Source organism: Protobothrops mucrosquamatus, unplaced genomic scaffold (genome assembly GCF_001527695.2).
Source record: "Protobothrops mucrosquamatus isolate PMUCROS unplaced genomic scaffold, P.Mucros_1.0 scaffold267, whole genome shotgun sequence".
Classification (NCBI taxonomy): domain Eukaryota; kingdom Metazoa; phylum Chordata; class Lepidosauria; order Squamata; family Viperidae; genus Protobothrops; species Protobothrops mucrosquamatus.
The window spans coordinates 444,914-457,121 of record NW_015386612.1 but is presented as its reverse complement, the minus strand read 5'-3'; the positions used below and the strand labels follow the sequence as shown (position 1 = coordinate 457,121).

The window sequence follows — 12,208 nt, the reverse complement described above, 5'->3', positions numbered from 1 at the left end:
GCTAATATATATTAATTAAAGTATTTGAGAACGTTTAAAAAAAAAAGGCTCAAATGTCCTGCAGAGGATTGCCAATCATCTAGTGCAAGTGAACTTTCTGGAGATGATAGTGGCTATCTCGGATCATTGCTTTTATTGCCTTAAATGGCACAGAGTCTTTAAGTGGGGGCCTAGAGAGGTTAGTCTCCACATCTAGGCTGGCTCCTGTGGGAGAAAGCTGTGGTTTGTAAATCCAGCTTTTTCAAGTAAGTTCCTGGAGCTGCCTTGTCTGTTGGTGGTTGCTGCAACTTGGTGGTCTTATAACTTTTAATTCTTAGCCTTCTTTTTTCCACGCTCCTGTTCTGTAGATTTGCCCTCTATCTGGAACCATTTCATATCCTGCTAAGACTGTAACGTCTGGGGCTTTTCATGTTTTGGAACACAATGCTTTGGGAAGCAACAAAAGATAAATACCCATTTTTAGCATCTGAAGTCTGTTTTGAAACAACAGCAGTTTCAGAAGATACTGAAGGGGAAATTCCAAATTGATCTGTGGGACTTGAGCAATTTCCTTGGAAAATAAAAGTTAGGGGATTGGAAAGATATGGAGGAGAAGAAGAAGGAACGGGGTGGCTTTGGGCCAGTCGCATTCTCTCAGCCCCTCCCACCTCACAGGGTTGTTGTTTTGGGGAAAAATAGGAGGAAGTAGGCGTGTTGGATATGTTTTCAGCCTTGAATTATATGGAAAAAGAATAAAGGCAGAATACAAATAAATACCTTGAATGTTTGTGACTTAAAGGGTTAATTCTGGCTGGCTGGGCTAAAACATGCTTGCTTGCTTGTAATATTTGAATGATTTCTTGTTAAGGATTTGTTTAGTTCTTAGTGTTTACATTTATTTATTTATTTATTTATTATTTGAATTTATATCCCGCCCTTCTCCTTGCGGACTCAGGGCGGCTGACAATCAATTAAAAACACCACTAACAATCACAAGTTAAAATTAATTAAAATGAAATATTTAAATTGTCTAATTAAAAAGTAATTAAAAACCCCTCTAAAAAACCCCTCTTAAAAATTATCCTAGGCCANGAAGGAAGGGAGATCAGGGATCACCCTGATCTCTGGGGGCAGCTCATTCCAGAGGGTGGGAGCTCCCACAGAGAAGGCCCTCCCCCTTGGGGTTGCCAGCCGGCACTGTCTGGCCGACGGCACCCTGAGGAGACCCACCCTGTGGGAGCGTACTGGCCGATGGGAGGTAATCTGTGGCAGAAGGCGGTCTCGAAGGTATTGATTGCATTTAATTTAATTACATATTGATTGCATTTAATTTTTTTATGATTTGGTAGTATTTTTGTTCGTTGTTTGCAGCCATTATTATTAATTATATTTTAATCCCACTTTTAAATGTAATTCAAAGCAGCAAACATGCTTAATATTCCTGCCTCTTACGTTCCCCACAACAACCTTGTGAGGTGAGTTGAGCTGAGAGAGTGACTAGCCCAGGGGTCTTCAAACTTGGCCCTTACGATTTGTGGACTTCAATTCCCAGAATTCCTCAACCAGCATGCCTGGCTGAGGAATTCTGGGAGTTGAAGTCCACTAGTCATAAAAGAGCCAAGTTTGAAGACCCCTGGACTAGCCAAAAGTTGCTCATCCAGCTTTCAGGCCTAAAGCAGGCCTAGAACTCCCAATCTCCTGGTTTCTATATATACTCTTTCACCACTGCATCTATACAGTATATTTTCTAAATAAATAAATAAATGTGGCACAGAACAGGGCTGCAATAGACATCTAAAAACTGAACTTAGGGAAATTGAGCTGAGAGCTGCAATACTTCATTATGTTGGAGCAAGTATTTTCATCTCCACAAGGAAGGGAAAAACCAGCTTTGTCACAGAACAGCAGGGAATGTGCAATCCATCTGAGCTGTAACAACGGGGGAAATTCCCAGCTTGGCTACTTGTCTGACCTCTTCTTTTCCTAATAAGAACACAAGAATGGAGGTGGAAGGAGAAAGGAATGCTTGCAAACCAGAGTTTAACTCTTCAGAACTTCCTGAAAAAGGTTCCTGGATTGTTCTATCAAGTGCACTTTAAAGCACTCTTGGGAAACTCCTGCCTTAGCAGCAGTGCTGCCGGGCTTTGCTCAATAGATGTGGCGGGCTTCAGAAATAGATATAGTCCAGAGATTTCTGCACTCATGGATGCCAGCAGGATGGAAAAGAGTTATTGTTGGAGCCGTGCCCCGATATGTGGTAATTTGATATGGTCCGTTCCAAGCACAAATTGGTCTGAAGCAAAAGCCCGGTGGGAAAGTACAAATAGTAGAAGGAACTATTACTGCGATATTTTAGCACTGACTTAAAAAAAAAAAAAAGCTACACTTTTTTTATTTTTTTACTAAACCTCTGTGCAGTAATGAATGGTAATTCTGAAGACAGTACCACAGTCTTTGCTAGTCAGATGTTGTAGCAAAGGGCAGTGGGAGAAGAGAGAATGATTTCCCAGCAGTTGTGGTTTGGAAGGAAGATGTGTGGCAAACCACGGCAGGGGAGAAACAAGTGAGGAATCCTCTAAATAAGCTGAGGAAATTCTATGGCTACTTGTTTAAGAAAAGAAAGTGAGGGAAGGCACAGCACCACATTAGCCAGACATGGACGAGTTTAGGACATATTTTTGAAGTATAATGTTGATTTACATTAGAAAGGAAAAATAATGAAATTTAAAGGCATGCTAAGGACAGCCCTATCTATAGGAGCAGAAAATGTAAGGCTCTAATATGAGACTTTTTCATCCACAGCCCAGGAAAACATGGTTGCCTATGTGCAATTAGCCTTGTTTCTTCTTGTAACCTGCGGTATCCATGAAACTGAACAGAATCATTTTGGTTGCCACCGGCTCATCATGCAATCCCACCTTAAGAACCTGACTGACCTGGTGAGTTTATAAATTGTATAGTAAGGATGTGATATTAAAAGAATAATGATGTTAAGAAGTAACATTATATGGACCAGATACCTGTGCTGATGGTAGCTTGGTAGTAGATTTCCAGCTTTAATAGTCAGGCTGGGTCTGTATTAAATAAAGTTATAGTATACCTAATTTCCAATGTTTTATGTTGTTCCCAGTCCCTCTAATATTAGGTTCAGAAAGAAAGTGATTCTTTTGTACAGTATGTGGTACCAGACAGCAAGAAAGCAGAGTGGACTCTGAAATTATCTTGGCACTTTTCTCACGTTTGCAAATGCTGGGCCATTCTCAACACAATAAACCTGTAAAGTAGTTTTGCATTATATCCCTAGTGTCAATGTAGATTCTGACTGAGAGCAACTTGCTAGAGATTCCTACAGAGGTTGGCTGGGGTCTTCCTAATTTGTAGCTTAGTTTCTTTGATTAGTGTACCAAGAGCATTGGAAGAATAAATATGCAAACCAGGAGGGGGGGGGAAGCAGGGTTTGTGCATAAATAAAAGTTACTTAAAATTCTGCCCAAATAATTGGTTATATTACACACATAACTTTTGATTTGTTTAAGATCTCTGTTGGCAAATTATAGAAGGGATGAAAAACTATGAAAAAGAGAGGTAAAGTTTCCAAGATGTATATGATCCCTGGTATTTTTGTGATCACTCATCCTAATAACAAATTCCAAGATCAGTTGGGCACTGCTGCCTACATGGCACACTAAAGTCAAGTTATTGGGCAGTTTATTTTACTTCCATTTAGTTTATTTTGTGGTTTATGTCACTTTAGCAGTATTACCCTTCTGTGCTGCAAGAAAATGAAATTGCCAAATATATACTGTTGTAATAAGAGCTGTATGAAGTTCCTACATCCCTGTCTTTGGTTTCCTGCTGTTCAAAGCCACCTTGGAACGGTCTGATCAATTGGCTATTTGCAGGACTGAAGTTTAGTCCAATTTGCTATCTTTTCATTGACATGCCATAATAATTTATTTTATGAAACAAATTTATGTGGCCACCCAAGCCACCTACAGTGACTTCAGGTGGCTTACGGCATTAAAACTTCAGGACATAAAACCAAGCCACCAGACAAGCTGAGCACAGCTTGGAATGCACTGTGGTTAGGGCAAAACCCTTCATGAATATTTTGCTGCTATTTCTTCACCTGATCATTACTCTGGGTTATTCCCCCATCTAAAGACTTCCAGCTTTTTAAAAGTTTATGCTTTTTAAAAGTTTAGTTGGAGGAATAATCCAGAAATTATATACATAATTGATGCAGGTTGGATTTTCTAAAGCTAACACAACTGACAAGTTAATGGTCAGGGTGATCTAGAGCTGCAAAATGTTAGAAGCAAAGTCTCCTGGAATCCTGATTTTTGCCTAAACCATTAATAAACATTGGGAAATCTCTGCTGCAAGAATTGTTTTCATAACTAAGTCTCAAAAATCTTGATACTTTTCTTGCCTACAAAATTCCCAGAGGCTTTACAGAATTCTGATTCAAATAGGAAAGATTCAAAACAATTATTATTTAGCTAACAAAAATGTGAAGACAAAACTGTCTGTGACCAGGAGGTGAGGCATTATTCTAGGGACGCTTCTGAAAGCCTTTCTCTTTTCTTATTTCTATCTTGCCCATTTTTTATGCATTTATGGGGTGAGCATACATTGATATATTTTTATCCTGTATGAGGATGACAAATGTTTGAGCTGATCGTGTGAATTTATTAAAGTCTCTTTGCCATCCTGAATCCTCTCTATTCTCCACCATTCCTTGACCAGTATTGAAAATCTAGCTCAGACCTCCCTAGTCCTCCACAATTCAAGGCAATTACGGCCATGTTCGTTGGATAATTGTGGGAGTTTACATCTCTTGTCAATACACCCAGACACCACCCAAGTTGTGGAGGATAGTTCTTGCCAATAGCAAGCTAGTCTTTCACCCAGAGTCTGCTTTCTGTAACATTAATGAGAGGGCTCTTCTGTCTTAATATCTTTGTGCCATATAGCACTAGATTCTGCAAAAACTAACAAGAAAGCATCAACATAATACTTCAATGTTTTGATTATTCATATTTATTACAAACAGTCCCTATTAACAACATCTTGTAAGAATAAATTGTTTTTATCTTTTGACTTTGGGATAAACCTCCCTAAAAAAGGAATGTTGAGTTGCTAGTGTTCCTCTTCCAGAGTTCAGTTCTCTCCCTAGGGAAGCAAATTCCTGCCTATCTGAAAACATCTTGATTGAAATATGTATATTAAACAGTCCTGAAACACCTGCTATCGCTTACATATATCAGTTGCCAAAGAATATTCAAGGAGCATGATGTATTTGTGGTTCATTCTTTGTCCCCTTTGAAGATTGTAAGGCAATGGGGTCTGCTGCTATCACATTCAATCTTTTAATAATGTATAGGTCCAATGTATAGGTTCACCAGGCAAGGCTAATGAAGATGACTGAGATTCCATATTGCAACACTATTTGGGATAGTTTTGCTCCTGTAACTCCTGAGGAAATAAGAGTCCTCTGCTGCTTGTAGTCTGGATCCCTGCCCCTCTTTCCTGGTAGTGAAAGTTTCCAGGGAGCTGACAGAAAGCTGGTGGTGGGAAATGCATCCATCAGAGAGGAAGTGTTACCATGTGCTTAAAGGAGGCAGTGGCATCCCCCTTCTTCAAGAAACATTTCTCAACTCATTTTCTCAGAGTTTCTCAGAAAACATTCTGAGCAATTATCAGCCTATCTCCAAATTTCCCTTTTGGGGAAAGGTTGTGGAGAAAATGGTTGGGCTGGAATTGCATTGGGCCTTGGAAAAAATAGAGGATCTGACCCATTTCAGTCTGGTTTCAGGCCTAGATTCACCATGGCACAGCATTGATTGTGTCCATTGATGATCTCTAATAGGACTGAGATAGGGATAGGTAATCCTCCTCGTCTTGCTTGATTTCTCAATAGCTTTGGATATCATTGAACAGTCTTCTGATCCATTTCCAATAGTTAGGCGTAAAGGGCACAGTATTACAGCTGTTCACCTACCCAAAGAGATGGCTTCAATCAGTTGCTAATGAGAAATCAAATCTTAGATCTCTGAAGTGGGGAATTCCCCAGGGCTTGCTACTCTCCCAGTCCTTTTCAAGATCTTCCTGAATCTACTAGGTGATGTCATCTGGCTGCCTGGAGTCAGGTTTCACCAGTATGCTGACAATGCCCAACTATATAGCTTGACTACTGGAAAATAACTGATGTCCCTGACGTTTGTTCAGTAATCTGGGGAGTGAACTGGTTGAGATCAATCCCAATAAGATGGAATAGTTGTGGGATAGAAGATAGGCCGCTTCCAGTGGGATTCCATGATTAACTTCAAACTGGGTTATATTTCCCTGTGCAAATTTAATTTTGGGGGTCATAGCTTCTACTTGAGCAGTTGGCAGATATATGGCTAAAAAGCCTTTTGCTGAGCTACAGCTAGGATGCCAGTTGTAACTCTTCCTGTAACCGCAGACATTACTCGCTGTCATTCTTGCCTTAGTCACCTTTCATATGGAATATTGTGATGTGTAGCACTGGAGCATTTGGAAATTGCAGCTGTGAAGAGTGAGGTAGTTTGGGGTAGTGATGAATCTTTTTGAAGGCACTCATGTGACACCTTTACTCCAAGAAGTCTGTGCCAGTTGGCTTCTGAGTGTAGTTCAAGACATTGGTTGTGGTTCATGGTTTGGGGATATCTTTGGATGCACCTTTTTCCCATAACAAGGTTTCCCACACTGAAGTATACTGTACCTCCTTTGGGGAGATGCACGCAGAGTCTTGGGGAAGTGTGAAGAACCTTTTAGCTACATTATTAAAATAAATCTACCTTTCATTGTATTGTTTTCATTGTTTATATGTGTTCATTTTGGTGTTTGGATTTTTAGGGAAGGTGTGTACATTAAGATTACACTAAAGGGAGGTGTGATGGCAAAAGGTTTAAGAAACCCTGCCTTATAATATCTGCCTATTCAATAAGACCTGGCAGGGTGGACTTCTGATGTGCCTCTTCAATTAGAGATTGTCATCTTTTGGGACCCACGGAAGTACTTTTTCAGTTGCTGCCCTTCTTCTCTGGAGTAACATATTATCTGAGATGTGGTCGGCTTCTTCTCTTCTGAATGTTAGAAAAACTGATGGAAGCAAGGTTGCTCATCAATCCAGGGGAACTGGGTTGCTATAATGCCCTCTTGATTGGGAGAATAAAGTCTGCCTTGTTGTTAATATTTTTTAGCCTCAGCTTCTGGTTCCATAGGAACATCTCTAGTCACTGATTTACTTGATTCTATTTTTTTATTCCATTTATATGTTAGGAAGCTGTCAATCACTCATTGTCAGGAGTTGGAGCAGCCTATAAATCCTGCAGACAAACCAGTAAATAAATAATAGGCATTGGAGTTGAGAGCAAGTCTTAGTTTAATAACAGGTAGATAATATAATCTGGTTGATAGAGGTAATTTATAGTTTTAAGTTTTAACTTAATTTTTTTAAAATTTTCAATCTCCTGTTGGACAGGAATAATACATTATTCACTTTGTTTATTAACAAAGTGCACTTATTTTTTCAGTATCTTTTCTAAGCCAAGCAGAATGAGTCATTTGTATCTCACACTATTTCTCAAATATTACGCTGCCACACCTTAATGGAGCTTATTGTTCGAATAAAATGTACTGCTGATTAATTTTGCAGCCATGACTAAATTTTAGGATTAGTTCGTATATCTTTACTTGGAGCCAAAACTTTAATGATTCCAATTTCAAATATTATGGAAGTATTATGTACTTATTTGGCACTATTTATGGCATTTTACTATCATAAAAATCTCTCTTCCCTACTCCCAAAGAGAATACAGATTTTGGAACAGAGAGTGGGATTTTCATGCCACTTAGATCTAGGAAAAGGATTGGATGATCAAAATGTATCTTTAAAACTCCATGAATTCCCTAGTAGAATGCCTTTAAATCATGTGGGAAGTTGCAGGATTAACTGTACAAGCCATTTTAATTATGCTTGTCATGTTGTAACAATGTTCATTCAGAAACCTCATTGCATCATCTATTTCAGTAGCTGTTTCAAAAGCTGAATTATACTTGCAGAGACACTTGAATTTGTAAAGCTGTTTTTCATTCTAGTGTGATTTTTCTTGTTATACCTGACAAAAGCCCTAATGATAGAATTAAATCAAAGCAATAAATACAATTGGTTTTTTAATGACCATTTGAAGTTAACAAGGTTTCAGAAAGGATGGTTTACAGCCCATAAAGTACTTCTGGCAATCATAAAATGTTACACACACACACATGCGCGGTCCCATGACTGCATTTGGGCACTTGGCAACTGGCTCACATTTACAACTGGTTGCAGTGTCCTGCAATCACATGACTGTAATCTGTGATTTTTTTTCCAATTTCTGGCAAAAAAAATTCATTTGAGATAATGATTTCAGACTTATGACCATGTGATAAGCTTAACGTCCACTGTAAAAATAGTCATAAAATTGGATCCAGTCAAGTGGGTGCTTCAACTTGCAACTGTCCTGATTTGCGACCAAAATTTTGGTTTCAGTTGCAGTCATAAATCAAGGACTACCACTGCAAATTGTAAATTCATAGTCAAATATGTTCAGGGAAGAGAACGGCTATGAAATGGATAACGTGATTCCCAGAATAATGGAAATTGTATAATTTCTACCCTGGTGATGTTGCTTGAAGAGTCTTTCAGCGTAAGTATCCAGAAAGCAGAAACAGTTGCCAGAGTTTCATTTGGTTAACTGGTTGGTGCCTAGTTGTTGCTGTGCTGGCTTAGAACCCATTTTGGCAGAATCAAAAAAAAAAAATAACCCCATCCTTTGGGCAAGTGAGAACAGGCTGAAGATGGTAAACCCAAAACCGAAAGTGATGCTCTTAAACTGTTTATCATTCATGGGATAGTGAGCCAAGCTTTTTTCCTCACTGAGTTCCTGCTTGCCTTTTCCTGAGTTGCTCTGTGACATTGCTAGTGATTATTTGGGATCTGATAGTGGAGCAGTCATGTGCCTTTTTGACCATTCCCTGATTTATCTCTCCTAAACACCTATGTTTCACTTTTCCTGCAACTCCCTAAACAAATTCTAGGTTTATGCAAGGAATTCAGTTCTCTAACCTTGTTATGCTGTCACTAGTGTTTACGTTTGCCCTAGATATCTTGGCTTCCTTGGAGCTTTCTTTGGATTCATATAGCTAAAACAGAGTAAGATTAACGGACATTTACCCTGTATTTTTTCATTACAGATTGATAGTCAGATGGAAACTTCCTGCCTGCGATCTTTTGAATACGTGGATGAAAGGGAACTGGTAAGTCTTGTACTGTATTCAATTTGTCACATTGCCAATTAGAGTTTATATAAGAGCTTCTAATGTCAGACTTTGGAGCAGTGGATTTCAATGTATTTTTTAAGATTTATTTTTTTTCACTACAAGGAATTGTGAGTATAGTGCTGACTTTTGCTTTAGTTTTGGGCTTCTGCATATCTTTTCTCTTCCTCTAGTTTGGTCACTACTACCCAGTAGCCAATATCTTCTGGGTAATACAGGGAGTCCTGTAAGATGTTAGAGAGATCATTAACATCTAGTTATTCATCTGGTCCATGGTGAGCTCTCAGATAAAATACCCCAAGAGGGGTTTATGAGCCTTTGATGTTGTTGTTCGTTTGATTGTCTTACCTCTTTGGACCATTTATAATTGAAGAAGAGCAAGCAAGAAGAGGCTATTGATCATCTTCAAGGCTATTTTTACCCCTTGTCCCTTTTTGGAAAGGACAGGTGGTAACAAGAAGAAAAAATAGTACTTAATCTGAAGAATGCTAACTTTTTCATACCAAAACTGAATATTTTCATTGCTGATATTTGTATTTATTATCTTCTAGGGTAATACTGAATGCTTTCTCAAAGCAGCCTATAATCCCCTGAAATATATCATCGATAACATTAACTTCACGAGTAATACTCCAAACTATCTGAAACTCCATCTGATAAAGGACTTATACCTGGACCTTGGAAGATGCATTAAGCCTCCCAATGATAAGAATAAGGTAAATTTTATTGATCAGTTTTGCAATCCTCAGAAACAATGCTAATACATTTAATGAGACTGAGAAGCTGATGGACAATTGACACCTAAATATTAGAGCTGAGGATGCTGAGGAGGGAATTGAAAAAAATGCTTTAGTGTGTCTTTCCTTGACTGTGCCTACCTTTAAAGAAACCAAATATAACCTTAAAGAAGCCAGATATAACCTTAATCACATTTTTAAGCTTCACATACAGATACATAATTTTAAAGTACCTAAGACAGGGCAGAAACTAAGCAAACACACTGTTAACCGACTATTATGTGATTTATGTTTTAAAAACCAATAAAACTTATAAATAAAATAAGACAGGGCAGAAAGGGAGTTAGTTTGGGGCCTTTGAAGCAATGGATAGGTTTCAGCCAGCTGCTTCTTCCTCCAAACATTTGCTATCTGCACTGGGAAGGAAATGCTTCCAGTTTAACAGCTATAGCTATATCTTTGGTTGGAATCCTTCTTACGCTGGCCTAGGGACAAAATATGCAAAATATGCCTGATATCATTTAGGACCAATCAAAATGACTCAAAAAGGCATGCAATCATCTAAATTCTCCAGAACTTTTCATCAATTTAAATGGTCCCCAAATATGAGAAAAAGAAGTATTAGGAAAATCCCCCAAATAACCAATGGGATTTACAGAGTCAGTCTGGAAACAGAGTTTGTGGATTGAATGTTTAATATGTTGGTATTTGATTACACTTAAGCTTTAGGGACTGAAGCTACCTAAGGGACTGAGGAAGTATTTGCTCTATCTCATATCAAATTTTATTGATATGTTGGATATTCCTTGTAGGATCTTCAGTGTAGAGTTGAGAATAGGCCTTGCTTATAGAAGTAGAGAAACTAGTTTTGTAGTTGATTGGCTGGTGATAATTTCTTATGCTGTCATAGATAAAATAGAAGCTAATTTTATTTCTTTCCCCCTCATATTTTTTGTTTACTCTGAAAGAAGTGCATCAAGACTTTCTCCCTGACTGCACGGCAGACTTTACAACTGGTGCACAAATATTTTAGCCAAGCCAAGCAGTTTCTGAGCAAGAATACATTCACAGATGATTGCAGTGGGGTCTTCCAGAAGTGTTCGGAATCACAGGAAAAGGAGATTGTTTCTCCAGGTAAACAACTCAAGACTTTTCAGATGTGCATTTCCTGCCAATAGTTTGGCACAGAGTTGGGAAGGGATGATTTTAAATTGGGTGAAGCATTTTGTGGCTTTTATATATGTGCATTTATGTTTGTGTAGCAGGCTTCTCTGTGCATTTATACTTGCAAGTGTTGTCTATTGTCTGCTGGAATGTAAGTCTTAGAAGTCAACAGGTATCTCATTTGAATGGAAATGCAGTGGGCCTCCTTAGTTTGAAGTAAAGACAACATTGAATCTGTTTAAGTTTGATCTAGCTGCAGATTCCTGACTCTTATGTGCATATATAAGAGCCGTGATTCATGGTTGACTCAGCCTTCCATCCTTCCGAGGTCTGTAAAATAAGGACCCAAATTGTTTGGGGGCAATACGCTGACTCTGTAAACCGCTTAAAGAGGGCTGTAAAGCACTATGAAGCGGTATATACAAATCTAAGTGCTATTGCTATTGCTATACAGCAGGATGGTGTGGATTTTAACAAAATGTCAGTTGAAGTTCTTCCCTTCCCCATTACCCATTGTTCTGTGTTAATCAACTTTAATATTTCTGTATTTTCTTTGCCTTCTATTACGTATTTGGCTTCTGTTAGCGTTGAGAGAAACTTCAAGCAGTATGTATAAAGACTGCCTAAAAGCATACCACGGATAATTACTTTTGTTCTAAGTATCTTCACAATCAACTTTGATTTTCAAAACTGTAGCATTTCTGCTTAAAGATACAAGAATCCTAGAATGGTGCCTGACCACCAGAAATGGGATCTTTTAATATGATGGCAGAGAATTTCAGAGCTACCCCCCGAGATCCGGACGATTCCGGATCTCCTAACCTTCCGCCGCGCCCTCAAGACATGGCTTTTTCAACAAGCGGGACTGACCTAGGGTGAATTTTAAATAGGGAATAATTTTTAAAATTTTTTAAAGATTTTAAATATGACACAGCCATTAATATATTTGCTTTTTAATTGGTTTTATAGGGGAAATGTTT

The 12,208-nt window shown here is 38.5% G+C and overlaps 1 protein-coding gene across 1 annotated transcript in view; it reads left to right on the top strand.

The window, feature by feature from the left end:
- The first annotated feature begins 2,790 nt into the window (after nucleotides 1-2,790).
- CSF1 (colony stimulating factor 1) overlaps nucleotides 2,791-12,208 on the top strand; it is a 13,312-nt gene continuing 3,894 nt past the window's right edge. The window contains exons 1-4 of the mRNA XM_015814614.1: nucleotides 2,791-2,918; nucleotides 9,244-9,306; nucleotides 9,879-10,043; nucleotides 11,033-11,198. Of these exons, the coding sequence (XP_015670100.1) occupies nucleotides 2,793-2,918; nucleotides 9,244-9,306; nucleotides 9,879-10,043; nucleotides 11,033-11,198 (520 nt within the window). The 5' untranslated portion in view covers nucleotides 2,791-2,792. The remainder of the gene's footprint in view (nucleotides 2,919-9,243; nucleotides 9,307-9,878; nucleotides 10,044-11,032; nucleotides 11,199-12,208) is intronic.